At 34.4% G+C, this 23401-nt stretch overlaps 1 protein-coding gene across 1 annotated transcript in view; it reads left to right on the forward strand.

Moving 5' to 3' along the window:
• Window positions 1-757: 757 nt before the first annotated feature.
• The window catches only part of c4b (complement 4B (Chido blood group)), a 36943-nt gene continuing 14299 nt past the window's right edge, over window positions 758-23401 (forward strand). The window contains exons 1-27 of the mRNA XM_056474965.1: window positions 758-905; window positions 5528-5714; window positions 5895-6066; window positions 6348-6421; window positions 7883-7971; window positions 8084-8166; window positions 8274-8361; window positions 8486-8603; window positions 9138-9267; window positions 9449-9561; window positions 9751-9912; window positions 10291-10452; window positions 10991-11176; window positions 11297-11464; window positions 11551-11683; window positions 13807-13878; window positions 14297-14506; window positions 14822-14933; window positions 15613-15683; window positions 15764-15903; window positions 16686-16901; window positions 17025-17076; window positions 17245-17334; window positions 17431-17637; window positions 20752-20827; window positions 21149-21341; window positions 21442-21543. Of these exons, the coding sequence (XP_056330940.1) occupies window positions 829-905; window positions 5528-5714; window positions 5895-6066; window positions 6348-6421; window positions 7883-7971; window positions 8084-8166; window positions 8274-8361; window positions 8486-8603; window positions 9138-9267; window positions 9449-9561; window positions 9751-9912; window positions 10291-10452; window positions 10991-11176; window positions 11297-11464; window positions 11551-11683; window positions 13807-13878; window positions 14297-14506; window positions 14822-14933; window positions 15613-15683; window positions 15764-15903; window positions 16686-16901; window positions 17025-17076; window positions 17245-17334; window positions 17431-17637; window positions 20752-20827; window positions 21149-21341; window positions 21442-21543 (3483 nt within the window). The 5' untranslated portion in view covers window positions 758-828. The remainder of the gene's footprint in view (window positions 906-5527; window positions 5715-5894; window positions 6067-6347; window positions 6422-7882; window positions 7972-8083; window positions 8167-8273; window positions 8362-8485; window positions 8604-9137; window positions 9268-9448; window positions 9562-9750; window positions 9913-10290; window positions 10453-10990; window positions 11177-11296; window positions 11465-11550; window positions 11684-13806; window positions 13879-14296; window positions 14507-14821; window positions 14934-15612; window positions 15684-15763; window positions 15904-16685; window positions 16902-17024; window positions 17077-17244; window positions 17335-17430; window positions 17638-20751; window positions 20828-21148; window positions 21342-21441; window positions 21544-23401) is intronic.

The raw sequence follows: 23401 nt of genomic DNA on the forward strand, positions 1-23401 counted from the left end.
AGTAGTAGTAGTAGTAGTAGTAGTAGTAGTAGTATTACTGAAAATGAAGAGATCAGATGCAAAAGATGTTTTGCATTTTTATCAGGCTCCTGTGTGTGGCTTTTCATTGTATTTAAAACAAAATAACTGATCATAAACATGGGAGGCTGAGAAAAATGCTATTTTTTTAACAAAAAAAAATCAAAAGACAATTAGATGTAGTGCATCTGAAAATATATTTAATTTTTATTTTATTTAAAAAAAAACATTTTTATACAATCGTACTACTAGAACATTGTAGAAAACTATGTAACAAAAATTCATTACAACAAATGTTTTTATATTATTTTAATTGTAATCAGTTTTCAACTGAATATTTTTAGTTTCACAAAGTTGAGATGACTGAAAATGTTCACTTGATTTAAGAATTTTAGGCAAGATTTTTTTTACAGTGTACTACTACTATTACTAATAATAATAATAATAATAATAATAATAATAATAATAATAATAATAATAATAATAATAATAATAATAACAGTTAAATATGACAACTGAATTTAATTTATTTTGAACCATTTTATTGTTTTTTTGTACCACATTCTCAAAATTATTCCTATTCCAACATATTAGAACCAAATTATTGATTTTTTTGCCATATTTGTTTGAGTTTCTTTCAAATCACATGACTTAGGGGAAAGCACTGGTTGTGCAATGACAGCTGAAAAATATGATAACCCCATTAAACCCCAAATAACTCAGTTGCTCTTGTGCAACATTTGCACAGCAGAGCTGAGAGAACAAAATCAGTCTGAAATCATCTGCAAACACAAGACCTAAACGTTCACTATGGAGGAGCGAATTCGTTCTCTTCTCTATCTGCTGCTTTGCATGAGCTGTGCTGTTCAGGGAAATAGCAATCAGAGGTAAGAATTGTACAGTGCAAATAAATATTATCAATGTTGCTGTTGTTACTATTGATAAGTTCATCCAAAAATGAAAATGATAATTTATTCTCCCTCACTTGCTTTTAAACCTTTATGAATTTCTTTGTTGAGGACAAAATAATATATTTTAAAGAATGCTGGTTGCTGGGATCCATCAACTTTCATTGTAGGAAAAATATATATTAAAGTCAATAGGTCCCAGCAACCAGCATTTTTCAAAATATCTGCCTTTGTGTTCAACAGAAAAAAAAGAAACTCAAATAGGTTTTGAACTAGTGAAGGTTGTGTAAATGATGACAGAATATGTATTTTGGGTGAACTATCACTTTAATGTTAGTTAATGTTTTCACTAGCATGAAATAAAAAGGAACGTTACTTGTACAACCTTTATAATAGTCATCATCAAAGTCAAAGTTTCATCATTTTTTATCATTATTTACTAATGTTTTAAATTTAAAATTTAAAGTTTAACATTAGTCAAAAAAGCACTGCAAGTTAACAAGAACTAACATAAAACAATGTTATTGTTTATTATAATAACTTTATTAGTGGTAAATGAATTATATTTAATAATGCTATAACAAAGATAAATAAGTACTGTAATAAATGTTTGTACATTGGTTGTTGATGTTAGTAAATACATGAACTATAACATTAACTAATGAAACTGTATTGTAAAGTGTTACTAGTAATATTTGTAATAATGAATAGGCGGGTGGTTATATTTTTTAGGTAAAACAACACCAAAAAGAAAAAAAATATATTATGACGTAACAAACATATTATTTTAATGGCTCTCTTAATTTTCCCTTCATTTTTATTTTAAAGTCAAATTAATAAAATTAAAATAGATTGAACTGATTTAAAACAGCTTTGAAATTGTTGAAACCTTATTAACTCATTAACTTATTAAGTTAACAAAATCTTTTGTCATGTTTTGTCTTATTTATCATAATATTGTTCAGTGAATAATATTTAGTCCTTCACAATTGACCACGTTCATTTAATTTCACATTCAGATCCAGCTCAAGTTATTCCACGAAATTAAATTATTATTTATGTAGTTTACACTGAAGATAAAATGTCTGGATTAATTAAGCCATACACTATATTCTTCAAAAATTGGAAACATTAATGAATTAAAGAACTCATGTTATTGTTTTAAAATGAGCTAATATTTCTCAACAATTCAGCATTCATTTGAGCAAAAATACAGTAAAAACTGTTTTCATTTTAAATATAGTAGTTTAACATAGGAGTTACATTTAATTTATTCCTGTGATTCAAAGCTAAATTTTCCTTGTTGCTTCAGTGTTACACGATCCTTCAGAAATCATTATAATATGATGATTTGCTGTTCTATTATGATCAGTTATTATTGCCATATAAATCGCTCATCAAAATCATTTAAGGTTGATAAATAAAGCAAGTTAAAGAAATTGGTGAGAGATTTTAATAGAGAACAACCTCTATTAATAGAAAAGACCCTTCCCATTTGCTATATGTTTTTTTCTTCATCTACTTTCATCTGGAAGATGGTCTAAAGTTGCTTTAGCGAAAAAGGCCAAGTACAAGAAGACATTTGTTTCCACTGCTATTGGCCTTTTATGTAGGATCTTAAAATAAAATGTGTATTTCTGAATGTACAGTATTTGTGATTGCAAATTTTTATTTATTGCATTTGTATTGTTGTGTGTGAGCCTCTGACTGAGGACAATTTTTTAACCCCTTTTGCGGATATTGAATAGAAAGTAATTATAATTCTTACAATTATCATTCATTCTTTAATTTTCTTTTCGGCTTAGTCCTTTCATTCATCAGGGGTCACCACAGCTGCAACCCATCACTGGGAAATACCCATACACTCATTCACACACATACACTATGGCCAATTTAGTTTATTCAATTCACCTGTACCGCATGTCTTTGGACTGTAGGGGAAACCGGAGCACCCGAAGGAAACCCACGCAAACATGGGTAGAACATGCAAACTCCACACAGAAATGCCAATTGACCCAGCTGGGGCTCGAACAAGTGAACTCCTTGCTGTGAGGTGATCATGCCACCCACTGTGCCACCGTATCACCCTCTTACAATTATCAATGCTTAAAAAAAACTTTTTTTTCTTGCTTCATAGTATTGTGGACGCTGCGATATATTTTACTTTTAGAATTTTGTCGTTTGAATTGTCTCATGGATTGTGTCTTCAAATTCGGAGCTCCTATTACAAGGGTGCTCAACCCTGTTCCTTGAGATCTACCTTCCTGCAGATTTCAGTTGCAACCCTTATCAAACACACCTGTATGTAATTATCAAGTGCTGTTCAGGTCCTAATTAATTGGTTCAGGTGTATTTGATCAGGGTTGGAGCTGAACTTTGTAGGAAGGTAAGTCTCCAGGAACAGGGTTGAGCACCCCGTCCCATTGGTTCTTGGATTGACGCTCATCACAGCTATTGTCACAGTGCAGGAAAGTATGTGAAATCTTCTGACTCTGCCAGAACTTCATCAGAGGGAAAATCTGATCACAACGGTAAACATGTCAAACCAACGATCAAAGATCATGTTTTTTAGCCTAGGATTTTAGGAATCTTTTAGGATTTCCCAAATTTGTCTCAGATAAAAAAAAAATCATGGCTGAAATCGCACTGTGTGAGCAGTGCTTTAGATGAAATTAGATTAAATAAGCAACTCTACAAACAGCAGCTTTACTTATTACCAACCTGTTTGGATTTATTTCTGCTAGACTCTACAACATTTCATATTAGCTGAAGTCTAGGCTTGAGAACACCGGACGTCCGTCGTGGAGAAAATACAGGTCTGTGCAGGCCACCGGCAGGTGTTAAATAAATGTTCTCCACAATGGTGACATAAAAAAAAAATCCTAATGTTGATTTTTTGCAAAACATAACTAAAACAGTTCATTCTCAGTAAATCTCATGTGGACTTTTGTGGACATCTGACAGAAATAAAACTTTGTTTAAAGTCAGTTGTAGTTTTGTGTTTTTCTACTGTGATTCTGCTTGTTAACAGCAGGTGTTCATTATCAGTGTTCAATAATCACTTTATTAATTGTCTCATTAACTTTAACTTTGCTGCTGAGTAATTTTAACTCACTTTAGAGAGGGCCAAAATACACTCTATTTATATAGAGCTATTTGTATGTTATAAAAAAAAATGGAAATGAAAGCTTTTATAGATGCAAATAAATTTAGCTTAAGTTATCAGAAAAGACTTCTGTCAAATACATAACAACTAATAATTATATTGATCACCAATGTACACAATAATTATCTTGTATGTTGTAAACCCTAATAAGTTGAGACTACTCAAATGATTTAAGGAAAGTGATTCCCTCAGTTCGTTTGAGTAATGGGAAATTGACAACTCAATTAGTCGATTTGACCAAATGTGGTCTCTTCATTAAATTAACTTAAATGTTTAATTTCAGATAACTTAAATGTTTAAGTACAGATCATTTGAAATGGCTAATAGACTAAACTTCCAAATTTTTCAGCTTTTATATTTTTTACTTACTCCCAGGGCTGTTTATATCAAAGTCGATATTTAGCCGCACCATGTTAAAGTTTCGTAACATAAAATTTTTACGAGGTAGGTTGTTAGCCCAATGCTCAACCCCCAAACAGGAGGACCAGGACATACACAGACAATTTAGCTTACCTAGTTTACCTATAGTGAATGTCTTTGGACCTGTGGGGGAAACTCGGGAGAACATGCAAACTCCACACAGAAATGCCAACTGACCCAGCCGAGACTCGAACCAGCAACCTTCTTGCTGTGAGGTGACAGTGCTACCCACTGTGCCACCATGTCGCCCCTGCATGTATATCAATTAAGAAAAAAGGTATATAAGCATTTAAATATCTACTTACTAATTTCACTTTTCTCTTTCGGTAGTGCCTTTGTCCTGCAGAATGAGCAAATGACCACCTTATGTCAAATAACATATCATCACCTTAGAATTATAAGGTTCTATCTGACATTTTGGTCAAAATTTAGTTATTGATATATTCTTATTAAATGACAGCTTATTTATATTATAGGATGTTTTTTATAAGTTATTTACATGTTAAGACTTCTTTAAAAAACAAAAACAAATGTTGCACACATACTGTTATACTTATACATACTGTGCTATATGGATTGCAAAAACTTTGAAGCCCAATACCTCAAAATCATTCAGAACGCAGATAGAACCTTATAATTCCAAGGTGACGATACATTGACCAATCAGTGTGGTTGTCAATGCAGAATTTCAAGTGCAACCAATCATTTTAAACAGAAACATGGTGAATCGTTCAAAGAAATTAAAATGTTAAGTTCAGAGAACTCAAAATATTACTTAAATGTTTTTTGCTGCCTAATGAGTAAGTTAAACACACTTGTTTGACTTGGTATTTTAAGTAATGTCAAGTTAAAATAACTTAATATCTTTAGTAATGACAACAGCTGGGTTTAGAGTGTAGATGTTCAGAATTTTCTAAAATGTGTTGTCAAAAACTAACTATTTTTAACTAAACAAAATGAGTTAAACTAAAAAGTTATTGACACTTTTTTCTTTTTCTTTCCATCTGTGTGCCAGATTCCTAATTACTGCTCCGAGTGTGTTTCATGTTGGTGTAAAAGAACCTATAATGATTCAGGTCGGGGAGGCACTGCTCGGCAAACCGGTGTCCTGTCAGTTAGAAACGGAGACACGCGTTCCCATGTCCATAAAGGAAACCAAAACAATAAACCAAAAAGGAAAGTTTGAGAATATGAATCTTGAGGTAATACATATCTAAGTAAAGAGACACATTACAAGCAAATTAAAACCAAGAGCAGAAGTGTATTTTATCTGTGTGTGTGTGTTTTCAGATTACTTAATGAAAGTGTAGCTGTTACTATATTCCTGATATAAGCATTCACATTCCCATCAGAACTTGTATATTATGTATTTTCTCTTCAAGATATTAGCTAATACAGTTTCAAACCTGAAGTCAATCAATGGAGAGCCTCCCTATCTAAACCTGGCATGTGAGGTTAATGGTCAGAGACAGCAAACGCGTGTTCTGGTCTCCAAACACAATGGCTACATCTTTATTCAGACGGACCAACCCATATACAACCCCACACAGAAAGGTACAATAAACACACTTTTAGTTTTCAACCAACAACTAAAATGTTGTTACCTGAAATATATGATATCCATGAATTGTGGATGACAGTTAATATTAGTTTTGGTTCTTCATTGCATTCACCTCTCTTGGATCGATTTATACCATGCTATAGAGTAACTCTGCATATGGAATTATCTACAAGAGTATGGCAATGATATATTTCATAAGTTTTAATGTAATCTATTATGTAATGAATGTAGCATGTCTTAATTAAGATTGTACTTACTGTGTTTCCTGTTACAGTTCGATTCAGAATCTTCACTCTCGATCACTCCATGCGACCAAAATTGGAGATGTATGTTTATGTCTCTATATTTGTAAGTAATATTTATTTATTTTGCACGAATAACATGCTTTTTGCATCTCACATTAAAGAGCCTCTATTTTGCATTAAAAAGGGTTATACTTTGATTTTGGGGGTCTCTAACAACATGCTGATTTGCGTGCAAGGTCAAAAAACACTTTCATGGTTTTATAATATGCATTTATTTTTACCTATTATCCCAGTGACTCCTATATGATTTGTTCAGCGATTCATTTGTTCCCAAACCCCTCCTTAGCGTGTAGCTAATCTGCCCTGATTGGACCGATGACCCAGTCTATTGCAATTGGTCGACTGAGTTCAGCACTAGACAGAAAGAGATGCCCACCACGGCTACAGTGGCTACAGAGCCCACTGCAGGAATGCAATAAAGCAATGCAGTCAAACACCAGCATATACTCTACTCTTAAACCTAACCCCAAGTAATAACAACGACACACATTCAGTATTAATCCACACAGTGGCAAAAGTTGAACTGTTTTGAAAATTGACTGTGCCACATGTGAGGAACAGTCGATGGTGGCCATAGCAAAGGCAAACAGCAAAGGATCGCCAGTTTAGAAACGCATTTAAATCGTTAAAGGAAGAAGCAGGCATCACGTTTTTAACGTAGTTTTGGACGGGATATGTTAACAGCCCCATAAAGATTTAAACTGAGAGATACAGTACAAGCACTGATCTATAATAGATATGTGATTACAAGCCATCCGGGGCGATTACAACTTATAACTCACAATTAAACACATATTTTGCAAACTACACAAAACGAGGCAACAATTTTAATTACACTTACATGTTATGATCCAGAGGAAGAAGAAACTGGTCCATTTGAACTGTAAAAGTTACTGACAAAGTCCCTGTCAAAGTCTGACAAAGTCCCATAGTCTCTGCTGCTCCTTCAATAGCAGACGGCCGACGAATCCCGCGTTGCAGCATAGGTTATTGTATCAATCATTAGAAAAATGACAGGAACAAACACAGCTCTAGGTTGGCTATACTGAGGTACTGTTATAAAAATGAACTTTAACCCTTTATTCCCCTCAGCCGAATCTCCATCTGTCAGTGATTGTCATCTTCACATCATGATCAGTCCCGTGATCCCCGCACCTCCAATAGTGTGTGGAGGGAAAGCGCGTGCACATTTTACTGGAACTGGAAGTACATATTTGGTGATGTACCGCGTTGTCGTCGATGCGATCAAACAAAAGATCCGAACCGAACTCGATTCGTTTATTCAAATCAGAGTCAACTATTTTGCTAAAGAATCAATAGTTTTAAACAAGGTGGACTTTTAGATTCAAACCTCAGCTGGATGTTTTTAATCATTTAGAGCTGTGTTACACACTGCATGGAAGGTCATTTTCAAAAACCCATAGTAAGGGCTCTTTAAAGGAAAATACATTTTAGTTAATTGAGATACTTGAAATTGGTAAACCTCATCTTCATCTGTCCTTAGAATGCTGATGGGAACAAGGTCAAGAAGTCAAAGTACAGAGTGTTGGATGGCATTCTGTCAAAAGACTACAAAATTCCTGATGTTTCCAAGTACAGTTGATCTCATTTTATAACACAGCAAAAGGAAACTATAATGCTCACTGAAATGTATATTAGCAGACTTTTAAAGAAATTAATTAATATATTTAATTAATCTCTATAGACCTGGTGTGTGGAAGATTACAGCACATTATGAAGGTGATGTGGATAATGCAGCAGTGCGCGAATTCAAAGTCCAGAAGTTTGGTAAGTGAAAAGAAACTACACTAAGACATAAATGTCAGTAAGAATTACTTTACTTGCATAAATTGTATTTCATCTACTGCAATTCAAATACAATGCATTTCTGTAAGTTCTTCCCAGCTTTGGTGTTTCAGTTCACTCAGAGAAAGCCTTTCTGCAAGCAAATGCTAAGACATTAACATTCACTATTCAGGCCTCGTAAGTTCAAATTCAGATTAATGAATGATTTTTTTTTTTTTTAGAATTAGCACTAAAATTGAGAAACTAGATTTAAAACAAAATTGTTTGTTTTTTGTTTTTTTTTGTCTTTGTAAACTGAAAGATATTCATATGGTAAGACCATTGATGGTGGTTTCCACTGTCGGTTTGGGATTAAAAAAGACAAGCCAGAGAATAACCCTGAAACTGAATTCATCAAGGGATTGGAGAAAACTGGATCTGTAAGTAAATAAATAATAATACGTCTGAAAATAAAACACCTATGTGTCTCTAAGCCAAATAACCTCATAACACAAGAGTTTCAGCTTTAATTGCATGTTTTATTGCATATTTAAATGACTTTAATGGAACATTTTTAAACAATGAAGACACTTTTCTAGGTGAAAAGTGTCTTCATTGTTTAAAAATGTTCCATTAAAATCATTTACATACACTATTGACATTTTTCAATTATTTATAAGACCAACACGAAACCAAACGTAAAATGTTTGTGTCATTTTGGGCTCAACTTTATTGAGTACCATTAGGCCTCAGAAAAAAGAAAAATATAGTAATATATTAAACATAAATTATAATTTGTCAAATATATTTGACATATCCTGCATATATTGCACATTTTAAGTGAAATGTGTTTATAAACATGAATTTGAATATAGTGTATGTTGATGAACTATTTTTTGGGTCCAAACAAGCCTTGGATGTGAAAATCGCAGATTATATCTTGTTGATTGCTAATGGTGTTTTCTCTTTGGTAGGTGAAAGAAGGCCTTGCAAAGATAACAGTTAACATTTCAGACATCACCCAAAAACTGGACACAACATTAGAAGAACTGGCTACAGCTCGGACCCAATTCTACATTTCTGCCACAGTGACAGATATTTTAAGTAAACACTCATGCAATCAGTTTTGTCAGTGTTATTTAAACTTTAAGGCACTAAAAGTGCAACAAGTATAACATGAACATACTTTTTATGATCACATTTTATAATGAAAAAGGTAATATTTTTATTGGATATATGAACACAATCAATTCTTCACCTAATATGACTGTACACATCTCAAAAGGTGGTGAGGTACAGGAATCTGAAACCTTCCTTCCTGTTGTTTTGAGTCCGTACAATGTGGATCTGTCTCGGACAAGACTGTTTTACACACCTGCATTTCCTTTACAAGCAGTGGTAAAGAAAACATATATATCTATAATGTTTATAATCACAATACAATGATCATATAATACTGCCAGTCAGAGAGTATTGTAATTCACTACTAATCAATTATTAGAATTCATCAAGGCAGCTTTCACAAATTTGATAATATTTTGCTAATGGTTTCATTCTTTAATGTCAGTTAATTATGTTTTTGTCTAGGTCACAGTCCGTCACCCAAATGGTTCTCCTGCTGAAGGCGTTCAAGTGAAATTAGATGTCTCAAACACTAAAGAAAAGTCTACAATTGTTGCTACTAATAAAGAAGGAATCGCATTTTACAGTTTCAACTTAGAAGGAAAGCCACCTTCAGTTTTAGTGCAGGTTAATACACCCAAATACATAATGCTTGCAAGAAAAAAAACTCACTCCGACGTTGTTCCAAACCTTGAACAAAACCAAAGACATTTTGAAGAATGGTGGTAGATGAAAGCCATTCATTGTTTAATCAATCAATCAATCAATCCATCAATCCTCTTCTTTTGCATTCGAAAACAGAAAGAAGCTCATAAAGGTCTGGGACAACTTGAGGTTGAGTAAATGATGGCAGAAATGCCAGCTGTTGGTTGAAATATCCCTTTAAGCTAGAGCACCGAATTATTGAGTTTGCTGTGTTAATTTCTTTCAAAATTCAAACATACTTTCAAAATTCAAATTCCCTGTTATGTAAGGTGTATTTTCCTGATTGAGTATTTTCTACAGGCAACTGTGGATAATGCCAAGTCAACAAGAAAAGTGCATCCGATGAAATCCACAAGCTTTCTTTATATGAGTGTCACAAATCAGGTCTTATCATCAGGAAACTTTCTGAAAGTCACATTTTACCCCAAAGGTAATCCAGAAGATGGGCAAATATATTATATGGTAAGTACTATATTAAAATGTATCATGAAATTAAAGTGAAGTTATATTAGAAGTTCTAATTAAATATGTTCTATTAAAATATGTTAATTTAAGAAATGTATTGTATCATTTGTATTATTAGGGGCCAAGCAGTAAACCTGCGGAGGCACCTATTGTTTCCGTTAGCATTCCTATTATTATTATTATTATTATTATTATTCCGCTTCTTCTTCCGCCGAATTGGAATGGAAGCCCATATAACCATATTGGGAAAGTTGTGTAATTTGGCACAATGATAGAGGGCAGTGTCAACATGAACCACAGCAAAGCTGAAGTCTCTAACTCAAACTCTCTAGCGCCACCTCTGGTCTTAAATTTCACTTATGTTTATCATTATAACTTTTGAACTGAAAATACTTTGGAAGTCAATGTTTCAAAGTTTCTAACATTTTTGAAAAAAAAATCTTCTTTTGCACTTAACAGAAGAAAGAAAGGTGAGTAATTGATTTTCGTTTGTATGTGTGAACTATCCCTTTAAGAAAAGCATGTGTCTCTTCAGATTGTCAGCAGAGGTATGTTGAGATCAGCAGGCTCTGTTGAATCAAGCTCTGAAGTAAAAAAATCCATCCAAATCAACCCAAACATGACCCCATCCTTCAGATTGATTGCTTTTTACTATGTCAAAGAGGGTGAAATCATCGCTGATTCTGTATGGGTAGACATAGAGGACACTTGTGAGGGAGAGGTAAACAATAAAAAAAAAAACATTTACATTAATTTTAAATGGTCAAAAGGTTACTGTTATTTTTTTCAATAACAAACAAATACTCCACTTTAATATTCTGCTCTCTTACCTCCCATTTAGTTTGAGGTAAAACTGCATCATAAATATGGCAATCATAATTATGAACCTGAAAGCACAGCTGAGCTTGACATTGATGTAGGAAAACAGAATAATGCAAAAGTAGCCTTACAAGTTGTGGACAAAGCCATTTACGCCTTGGGGGCTCAAAACAAACTCACTCAGAAACAGGTGTGTACTTTCATTTTTGTACCAGATAGACAATCGATGTTGGATTTTTTAGAGTTTTTTTATGATTCTTATTTTCCTGTGCAAAGGTGTTTGCCTCTATGAGGTCTTATGATCTGGGGTGTTCTTATGGCGGTGGAGAGAATACAGCAGCTGTTTTTAATGACGCTGGCCTGGCCTTCATCTCTCATTCCACCACAATTCGTTCAATGATGAGAAAAGGTGTGAAATCAGACCAAAATTTTCTTTGGTCAGGGGTGTCCAAACATAGACAGTATCAGAAATCAGCCCCTATACCCTTAAATCCTAATATTTGTGGGAGCAGCCATTTATCGTTGTGAGTGAAACCACAGTTATGGTGGCCGAGAGAGCTTAACGTAACACCTTCATTTTAGCGGTTGAATAAGTGCATCATCCGGGTAATTAAAGTGCACTTATTATTTTTAGAGTTTTGAGTGTGAACACACTACCTGCACTATTTATACTACAAAATGGCATAGAATAGTGCATAAGTATGTGATTTGCAACCCTAAAACTTGACGGGCCCAGCTATTTAGGTTATTAAGGCTAACAAATACTAAAGACACAAGAATTGGCATATTAAAATAAACAAACAAAAAACTCACCTTTCAAAGATCACCTACAACTTCACTGAACAATAAGCTGCATCCCAAATCGCATACTTATGCACTATTCTACGCCATTTTGTAGTATAAATAGTGTAAGTAGTGTGTTCACATTGAAAACTTAAAAAAATGCACTAAACTCTAATAAGTGCACTTTAATTACCAGGATAATGCACTCATTCAGCTGGTAAAATGAAGTGTGGAATGATGGACACTTCTTGCACTCAACGACCACAAGATTGCTCACGTAGTGGAAGGGACAGAGCTATCGGGTGCACATGTTGGATAACTTTATTTATTTTGGATGGTGAAAGCAAAATTCTCCTACAAGAGTGATTATAGCGCCTCCCGATGGTGAATGCGGTTAAACTCATGGCAGGTATCACTTGATAGTTTGCCCTGCTGAAAAATCCATCTTAAAGGAATCCATCTGGCCATTTCCACGCTGGTTTCCAGCCATTTCCAGCCTGGTTTTGGCTGGGCTCCCAGCCTGTCTAGGCTGGTCAAGCTGGTTTTAGCTGGCCATTTTCCAGCCTGACCAGCTAGGAAATGGCTGGAAACTAGCCTGGAAATGGCCAAAACCCCTCTAAAACCAGGTTGGTCAACCAGCTAAAACCAGCCAACAGCCAAATGTGCAGCCAACTAGCCTTTAAGCTGTTTTTTTCAGTAGGGTGGGCATTAATTTTACTGATTTGGCAACTGCCAAACGTCATCAAGGAAACAGTTTGAATTTCCGATTAGTAAAAAAACATTAGTGCTCCATTTGGGACAACACTACCTACATATACTATGCTGCTGAGTGTGTAAGTGCATAAGTATATAGTGCATAGTGTATAGTGTACCATTTGAGATGCAGCTATAGTCATGGCACAGTGGCGTTCGTCACGTTTTTGGGTCTCCTTGAAACATTTTCGTTGTGTTCTGTTCTTTTTGTGTTGTGAGAAAACGCGTTCGTAAAATGTTTGCCTTATGAGAAAATGCAGCACATTTTATTAATTGTTGGCATTTTGTGAAAATGCAGCGTGTCTGTCAAAGGAATGAAGATCTTTTCTTAATTTGCTGGAGATTTTTGTAATTGCACGTGTTTTCTTAAATTGCATTACGTTAAGCTCTCTCGGCCACCTTACACAGTGGATGTTCTGAACTGCATTAATCCCACAATAACAAGCACCACAATACCAGATGTACAACCCATGTACACACAACAGCTATACCCATAATACACAGCGAGAGTTCATGTGCCTAACGAATTTCTACATCTGACCACAAGAGGGCATCCACTGTGTAATCCTACTGTAAGTTTCAAAATAAAATAGTTTAATCACAGTAACATATGTATACATGACGGAAATCAAAATACTTTCATTACTAATAAACATCTAGCTTTATGGGTCTGACCAAGACATGTAATTCATCTGAAGGCTTTATCAATTAGAAAAACACAAACAAAATGGCATCCCTTCCAGTGCACTCCACTCACTCCTTTGAGTAGACTATACTAGTGGTCTAGTGTAGGGAGTAGTGATTGTAGGTTAGTGGGCGATTTCAGATACAGATATCTTGGAGAGGAACTGTTAACCGAGTGTAGAGTTTACCCAAACTTAGTTTAAGGACAGTGTTTGGACTCCCCTGCCCTAGAAAGAAACAAACACTGTGCTTATTGTCTGTGCTTAAAAAAATCTGCAACATTTATATAATATTTTTCTGTTGATCATCTAGGTTTCAGCTGCGAGTCTGGTTTTAGACGCAACAAACGTGATATTGATGTTCAAGCAGAAATGGCTAGAAAAGGTGTAGTATTGTCAGTTGAATATTATATTTTATGTTTTATTTAACAAAATGGCAGTCACTTTGTACTTAGATGCACCCAGGGGTATTACTTCGAAGTTTAAAAAAAAATGGTTCTGTTAAAGTGAAGACAATGAGTGATTACATTAAAAGTTTAATTTTAATTAAAAAAATTTTGCCAAAAATATGCTTGAGTAAAAGTTAAATTATATTTTTTATTTAAACTAAAGTAATTCAAATATTAAAGTAATAATAAAAACAAGGGATGGTAATTAGTTTGAATCTTCTAATGCAAAGTGAAATAAGTAGCATGTCTAAATGGCATGCAAATGTTGGGACAAAAAAATGGATACAAAACAGATACTTTATTTGGTTTTGCTTCACTTGTTGTAAACTTCTGCTTATTTCTTTTGACCTGCAGAGGCTGCGTTTAAGAAAGCAGAATTACAGAAATGCTGTCGCCATGGATTCACCCTGATTCCTATGAAGTTCACTTGCGAGGAACGAGCAAAAAGAGTGAGCAAAACCGAAAGCAAAGACTGTATGGATGCCTTCAGAGAGTGCTGTGAGTTTGCAACAAAGCTGAGAGACAAAAAGAGGAGAGAAGACCTGAGGAAAGGACATGGTAGAAGTGAGTATAACATCATACACACAACACAATTTTCAACTAACTCTGAAATATTGGATTTGTTTTTATCATTTGTTTACATAACATACAATGCTTTTGGCTCTTAAAAACACACAATTGGTGACTCAGACATGTGTGAGTGCCAAAACAATGGTGAAATACACGGCCAATTGTGCACAGATGCCTGTTATCTGTAGCATCTGTACAAAAAATGTCATAAACAAAGATTTTTTTCTTTCTTTTTGTATTATTGTTGTCACTATGAATTTAAAGGAAATCTGTAAATACATTTTAATTTACATAATTTAATTTTCACAGCTGTTATTTCTAATGATGTCGAGGAATTTTTTGACTTTGAAATACAAAACATTCGTCATTATTTCCCTCCAAGCTTTGAGTTTAAACAGATTGATGTGAAAGGAAAGGTTAGGTGAGTAAAGTAACTTTTCGTAATTGTACATTGTTACATGTTCTATTAATCAATACTTGCTTAGTTTATGATTCACAGGTGTTTCTGTTTATTTACACTTTTGAATTTCATTATGGGGACAATATTAATTAAGAAATATGAGTCCCCATGATAAGATATCAATATTATTGCAATTTTGTTTTATACATTGTGATATTGTGCAAGGAAAACTTTGTCAACATCAGTTTTAACTAAATAGAAAAGTTGGTTTGTCGCACATCAATTTTATTGCTATAGTGTAAAATGGAATTTTGAAGCAGACAAACTGACCAACACTTTAATGTAAACAGGTCATAAATGTATGCACTTTTCTGTGATGCTTCCATCTATATTTTACTAACTTGCTGTATGCGGAGGGTGACCCCACTGACCAGAAAAAAAAATTGAGTTCAACACCACCACCTAGTACTAAACTTATTTACATGAAAATCTGAGTAGAGATCAACCTGTACCCTAATGCAGTTCATAAGCATAATTAAATAGAAAACACCAATGAATCACAAAATATGAAAAAACTGTTATTTAACTGCTTTCACAATAAAGGTATTAACTATTGCAATACTTAAGTGCTTAAGATGTGAGAATCTAAGAGAAAATGTGGAATTGCATCATAAAATGTCTTTATTAAATATTCTTTCAGGCACAAAATCCATTTACCCCATTCTATCACAACATGGGAGATCCAAGCTCTCAGCTTATCTCCATCTCATGGTAATTTTTTCCTCTCTCTGCTTTCAAAATGAATTTTAGTCCACAATTTAGCTAAACTTTAGATTTTTTTTCACCTACAGGTTTCTGTGTGGCAGAGCCTGTTGACCTCACTGCATTTAAGCCAGTGTTTATTTCTCTGAGGCTTCCCTATTCAGTCAAACGTTATGAGCAACTGTCTATTGTTGCAGTGATCTTTAATTATGGCAAAATGGAAATGGAGGTTCGTTTAAGATATTTATTTATTTGTTTCTTTTTTTGTTTGCCATCAATAATTCGTTAATTTATTTAAACTCTGAGTGGCCAATTAACTCCATGAAGAACCTGTACAGTGTAAATACGCAACAAAGTTCACACCAAAATAAAATGTAACATGAAATATATAATCACAATTATATTTTTTGTAAAAAAAAATAGTCCTGCACTATGAAAAATTATTTTTTATTTTTTTAAAGAACTGTTCACTTAAAGTTTATATGTCTGTGTGTATGGACAAGAAACTGATTGCAACAAACCATTTAAATTCAAAAACTAATCCTAATAAGTACTGTGAACCTAATCCATTTGAGTAAATGAAGCAATTGAGCACAGTAAAAACGATAAATGAAGAGAAATCGAACCAACTGAGTACTGTAAAACCCTATAAGTTAAGGCAACTCAAATCATTTGAGGAAACCTATTGCAACAAGCCATTTGATTAAAAAAACTAATCTATGAGTATTGTGAACTTACCTAATTTAAGTTGAAGTAATGAGGTATTTAATTAACTCATTACCTTCAACAGAGTTCAAAACTCTTTTCAAATAAATAGAATTAACTTTCAGTAAATTTTGAGTTGACAACACTCATTTCATTTCATAAAGTTAACTGTTTTGCAGTGTACTATATATATATATATATATATTATATATAATATAATTAATTTATAACTCTACTATAAAAATGGCTTGTAGCACATTAGTAGATTATTGATTACCAATACAATCTTCTAAATAATTTTTTCAGCTTGTTGTGCGCATGCGACAAGTGGATGGTCTTTGTTCACCCGGGTCATCAACGTCATCATCTTCTGTCAGATTCAGTCTGAAACCAGCATCTTCTCAAACTGTTACTTTCCCTGCTGTCCCCATGGTAACAGGCGAAATCCCTATCACTATTGCAATTTATGATATTGAAGAAAAAATTGAAGTGGATGCTATTCAAAAGATACTCTTGGTCAAGGTAAGAGGAAGTAGTATGGAGATATACACAACTTTTTCCATATACTTTGTTGTTGTTGAAGTTGTAATGGTGTCATTTCAGTTACTATAATATCACTTATTCTTCTTTTTCTTTATGTCTCAGAACGAGGGAGTGGAAATGAGAGAAGAGCTGACTTATTTGATTAATCTGGATGGTAATGTTCTTGAATCATTGTTTACGTCATTTCAATTCTCATCACAGACACTTGGGTTTTATAAAAATATATTAGCTAATGAAAAAAAAGTGTATCTTGTAAAAGCTCTGACAAAGTTTTTAACATTGTAACTTCACCATGTGTAAAATCTGAACTTTGCTTCATCAGGTAGAAGTGATCGCCGCTTATCTATCGATGGATTTTTCCCAAACAACACTGTTCCTGAAACGGATGTTAATCTATTTGTCAAACTAGAAGGTCCAGAACAACAATGTGTTGTGGTACTTTCAATTTTCAAAGTCTAATTTATACTCAATTAAAAAAACTAATTGAGCTCAAATTTTGTCCGTGCAGAGGAAATATTTGCCCAGTCCACTGCGGTTCCATTACTTTCATCATCCAAAGTAGAAAATCTGATCCGAGAACCTAAAGGCTGTGGAGAGCAGACTATGATCTTTATGTCTCCCACTGCCTTGTCAATCCGTTACCTGGACAAAAGTCAGCGCTGGCTGGAACTAGAAGCAGGATCCAGAGACAAAGCACTGGATTTCATTGAGCAAGGTTTAGTATATCTGTATTTTTTTCACAGTCCACACACTATAAAATCTAACAGTCAAATTTATCAAGTGAAGTGAGTGTATAGTTAACTCAAAATTTACTGGAAGTTAATTCTAATCATTTGAAAAGAGTTTTGAACTCCGTGTTGAAGTTAATGAGTTAAGTGATTAAGTAAGTGTTGATTGAGCATTAATGATGAACACCTGCTGTTAACAAGCAGAATTACTGAAGAGAATTGCAAAACTACAGCTAACTTCAGTCACAGCCTGAAGCTACGGTCACACTGGGCTTTGTGTGTGCGAAATTCTGTCGTACGGCACTGCGAAAAGGGGCGGGATTAAACAAGATGATCAGACGTTTAAAAAAGCGAGCGATTGCTCCATATTTTAAATTTTCTGTCCAGAGAGGTCATGTTTTGATCCTTGATTGGTCTCACGCAGTCAAGTGATGCGATTTCGCAGGTCAGAGTTCACCAAGCTTGAACTTTGCACCGCACCAACTTGCGAAACTTGACGCATGACCCCGCGTTTCCGGTCTGACGCATTCACGTGCGTATGAATGGAAGTCTATGGGAAGAAAAGTCAAGTGTGACCGTAGCTTTAAAAGAAATAAAACACATTCAATCTCTTCTATTTAAATCTCAGCAGAACATCATTAAACAACTCAAGAAACAGTATCAACAGCTTATCTTATAACTAATGTACTTGACTTTGTTTCTGTCAGACGTCTACAAAAGCCTGTTACAAGATTCACTGAAAGTAATCTTGTTAGACGTCACCATTGACGAGAACAGTGGTTGCTTTACTAGTGCTCTTTGACTTCATTTCTCATGTTAGTTTCTCTTTGAATGTTTAATAATATATAACATTTAATATATTATAATGTAATTAATGATTATATGTTGTGGTAAGGGAAAGGAGGAAGAATGTTATGACATTAAATAGCCAAATTGCAGAATCACAATTAAAGTTGCCATATTAAATTAATTTCTAATCAAGTTGATGATGGTATTGGCTGTGAAGTACTGAAAAAAGTAGATGATTGATTTAACTATACTTTAATAAGGGCTTCATAACAAACATACATGAATGTTTTCTTCACATCTGAACTAATTAAAAGACACAGACATCAAGAATCAGAGTATGAGTCTCACATTTCATGCTGCAGTGCTTGCTGGGAGAATCATTCAATACTCATCCATGGCTCCCAGCATGCACTGCAGCAAGACGTGTTTAAGGTGGTTCAGATGTTCAATGCGTTTCAAAGCTCTGCTGGGTTATCTTTTGTAAAACAGCCGACAGTAAAGTGAAAAGCAGAACCACTGCAATATTTATAATATGAAGTCACGACTAACATCAATCATTGAACCACTGGATGATGCCATAATCATATGTAGAACATATAATCTTTTTAATACGCTTACCATAACACACAGCAGGTGTTAACAGCAGGTGTTCATCATTAATGCTCATTCTTTTCAGCTTAGTCCCTTTATTAATCCGGGGTCACCACAGCGGAAAGAACCGCTAACTTATCCAGCACATGTTTTATGCAGCGCATGCCCTTCCAGCTGCAACCCATCTCTGGGAAATCATTAATGCTCAATCAACACTTACTTAATCACTTAATTTACTCATTACTTCAACTTAAATGGATTAAGTTCGCAGTACTCATATAGATTAGTTTTTGAACTCGAGTAGTTTGTAGCAATTGATTTCCTCAAACAATTTGAACTGCCTTAACCTATTGAGATTTTCAGTACTCAGTTAGTTTGAGTTCTCTTCATTTATTTAGTTTTACTGTTCTCAAATTGTTTTGTGTACTCAAATGGATTTAGTTCACTGTAGTCATAAGGATTAGTTTTTGAACTTAAGTGGTTTGTTGCAATTGGTTTCCTCAAATGGTTTGAGTTACCTTAACTTATTGGTTTTTACAGTACACATTTTTGACCAATATTAGAAACTATTACAGAAATAAAATAAGTTTGGCAACACAGTATCGCAATAGGTAGTGCTGTCGTCTCACAGCAAGAAGGTTGCTGGTTCGAGCCCCGGCTGGCGTTTCTCTGTGGAGTTTGCATGTTCTTCCTGCATTTGCGTGGGTTTCCTCTGGTTGCTCCGTTTTCCCCCACAGTCCAAAGACATGTGGTACAGGTGAATTGGGTAGGCTAAATTGTTCGTAGTGTATGTGTGTGAATGAGTGTGTATGGATGTTTCCCAGAGATATGTTCTAGCTGGAAGGGCATCCGCTGCGTAAAACATGTGCTGGATAGGTTGGCGGTTCATTCTGCTGTGGCGACACCAGATTAATAAAGGGACTAAGCCGAAAAAGAAAGTGAATAAATGAATGAAAATGGGTTTGTAATTAAGATAAGAGTTGCAACACAGGTTCACTGAAACCTACTCCCTACATTTTTGAGAAATACATTTTTGACTGCAATTTGTAGGTAAATTGAACACTACACCACTAACGTTTGTTCCTTTTTACACTAATGATATTCACAGGGACATACCATCACTGAGTAAAGGATTGTTTACTGCAGTTCTTTGCACAAAACCAAATAAATCCAACAAAACTACTTAACAGTGTCTATGATTTGTAAATTGTAATTGAATACATTTGCCTCACATTTTTATCTCCATATGTACAACTTTTCTGGCGTAGGCAGTTTGCCCAGTAGCTCACTTTGTATGGTGTTGACCTTGTGATGGAAAGCTTTTATATTTGAGTCCAGTGAAGTACAGTTCCTCAAAGGATGTAAAGGTAATCTATAGGTTTAATATTAGGTCAGTGGTTTGATGGTTGATCTGTATGTCAAACCTGCATTCTCATGGATGTGTACAAACAGGACATATATCTGAAATGTACTATAAAACAAAACATACCATAAGTAAGGTATTTTAGATGTATGACAGTGCCCTCTTGTGGATTCGTCATCTTAAATGTACAACAAAATGTACCCGGAAGCGTATTTTTTCACAAAAATAGTCCCTCACAGCCTTGTTTGCATTTACAAACAAATAAATAAATAAAATAGATGAATGATTACATGCATTAACTCAATTAGATTGTGTCATACTGCTCTAAAAGTTTAATTCTCACTTTTTATTCTCACAGCTTATGAACGAATTTTAACATTTAAAAAGACTGATGGATCCTATGGAGCTTGGATACAAACTCCGACAAGCACCTGGTAAATTTGATGTGGATTTTTGATGGGTTCTGACTCTTTGGGGTCCCCTGACACATTTCTTTCTTTATTTATTTTGGTGGTCTGCACTGTTTGTAGTGGGTTTCTGTATTTGGATGCGCTTTGAGAATCTGCATGCATGTGTCAAATGAATTCATTAATTGTCAATCAGTTTGTTAGTGTCTTTTCTATTTTCATGTGTTTTCTTAACTTGCAGCTCATTTGAGCTCTTTCAGCTATCCTTTTATTCTTTGCCCAATATTTTTTTATATATTTTAAATCTCAAAATATGTAAATGATTATATGGTTTTCAACTTTTCACAGGTTGACTGCACTAGTGGTGAAAGTATTGTCTCTTGTGGCTGAACGACAAATAGAGACTCGTCAACAACATGGAACAACAGAAAGGATGATTTCACAGGAGGACATCCGTCAAGCAGTCACATATTTAATTAAGACACAGAGATCAGATGGATCCTTCACTGATGCTCATCCAGTCTATCACAGAGAAATGCAGGTCTGCATGCCAGCTGACCAAAGAGTTCAAACAAACATGTCAAAATAGTATAAACATGAATTGCATTACATTGTGCTGATATTCAGTATTTCTGTTGTAGGGGGGAATTGGAGGAGTTGAGCAAGATGCTTCTTTAACAGCTTTCATCACGATAGCTCTCTGTCGTTCCGTGCCTTTCTTGGACCAAGAAGAAACTGCTGTGGTAAGAACCAGTGATAAAATTATTTATACCAGCTTCAAAAAGTGTGTGTAGACTTAAACACAGATTAATTCACAGAGCCACAAACAATACATGGAGGAAAAAATGTATTTGCATTAATATTTTACAAAAAATGTCAAAATCAGGACAAAAAGTCTTGGAAACTTTCTAGCTGACAAACTTTGCAGATGTTTATTGTTAAATTAATGAAACAAAATGGCTCAAAGTATGTGTCAGAAAAAAAAAGTCTACTATGGAGTTACTGTAATACATATCAAGAAGGTCTACTCAAATGCAAGGTAATGATTTCATGGAAAAAAATCTTGGCAAAGATAAAATAAATCAGTTATTAGAAATGAGTTATTAAAACTATTATGTTTAGAAACGTGTTGAAAAAAATATTTTCTCCATTAAACAGAAAATGCTTTATATATATATATATATATATATATATATATATATATATATATATATATATATATATATATATATATATATATATATATATATATATATATATATATATATATATATGTGTGCAGATGCAAAAACCGCTAAACGCCACTTCTGCCAAGGGCAATTCTTCAACTACGGGCACTTTTAGCCTTGTGAAGTTGAGTAAAAAGAACTTTTTCAAAAGTAATATAACATAGTCCATAAGTTTAAACAATTTGTCTAGTTTTAAGGTCTGTAAGAGGACAAACTTAGAAATGAAGAGAAATTGTTCATATTTAACATTGTTTCCATCATGAACTGAACAAATGTCATTTCCACCACATCTCAATATACAGCTTTAATTTCAAAATGAAATAAATTATGGCAGTCAAACATTGTCCAAGATCATTTTTGTATGTAGTTTAACCAATCTTTCCACAATATATACAATAATTATACAATTGTCAATTAAATAAATTAGCCCATTAGGACCAAATGCTGAATTGTACACCTGTCACACTCTAAAATGTAGTATTATTTGGTTAAAAATCTTGAATAAAATTCTATGCTGGATAAGCTGGCGGTTTATTCTGCTGTGGCGACCCCAGATAAATAAATGGACTAAGACGAAAAGAAAACGAACGAATGAATAATTCATTAGTATGGTGTAAAACCTCCTTTTGTAGACAATATACCATCAATTCATCTCGGTAATGACAGATACAGGTCCTGCACAGTGGCCAGAAGGATTTTGAGCCATCCTTCTAGCAGAATAGTGTTTAGGTCACCATGTGATGCTGCTGGAGGAAAACATTTCCTGACTCATTTCCCCAAATTGATCAATAATATTTAGTACTGGTGACTGTGCAGGCCATGGGAGATGATCAGCTTCATTTTCATGTTCATCAAACCACTCTGTCACCAGTCTTGCTGTGTGTATTTGTGAATTATTATCTTGATACATGCCACTGCCCTCAGGATGCAATGTTTGAACCACTGGGTACATATAGTACTTAATAACGCTTTGGTAGTCTTTGGCAGTAATGCTCCATCTAGCACCAGTATTGGGTTTAGGGAATGGTATGATATTGCAGCCCAAACCTTTACTGATTCCCCCATGCTTCACTCTGGGCATCAATGCTCTGGGCAGGACGCTTCTTTGGGGCTTCTCCACACCGTAACTCTCCCGGATGTGGGAAAGACAGTAAAGGTGGACTCATCAGAGAACAATACATCTTTCACACTGTCCACAGCCCAAGATTTTTGCTGCTGGCACCATTGAAACAGGTATTTAGCATTGGCACGAGTGAGCAAAGGTTTGGCTATAGCAGTCAGCCATGTATATTGACCCTGTGGAGGTCCTGATGAACAGTTTTTATATTCAATTCTGCTGTGAGTTGGGCTGCTGTGGTTATGTTTTTTGGAT

Source organism: Danio aesculapii, chromosome 16, assembly GCF_903798145.1.
Source record: "Danio aesculapii chromosome 16, fDanAes4.1, whole genome shotgun sequence".
NCBI lineage: Eukaryota > Metazoa > Chordata > Actinopteri > Cypriniformes > Danionidae > Danio > Danio aesculapii.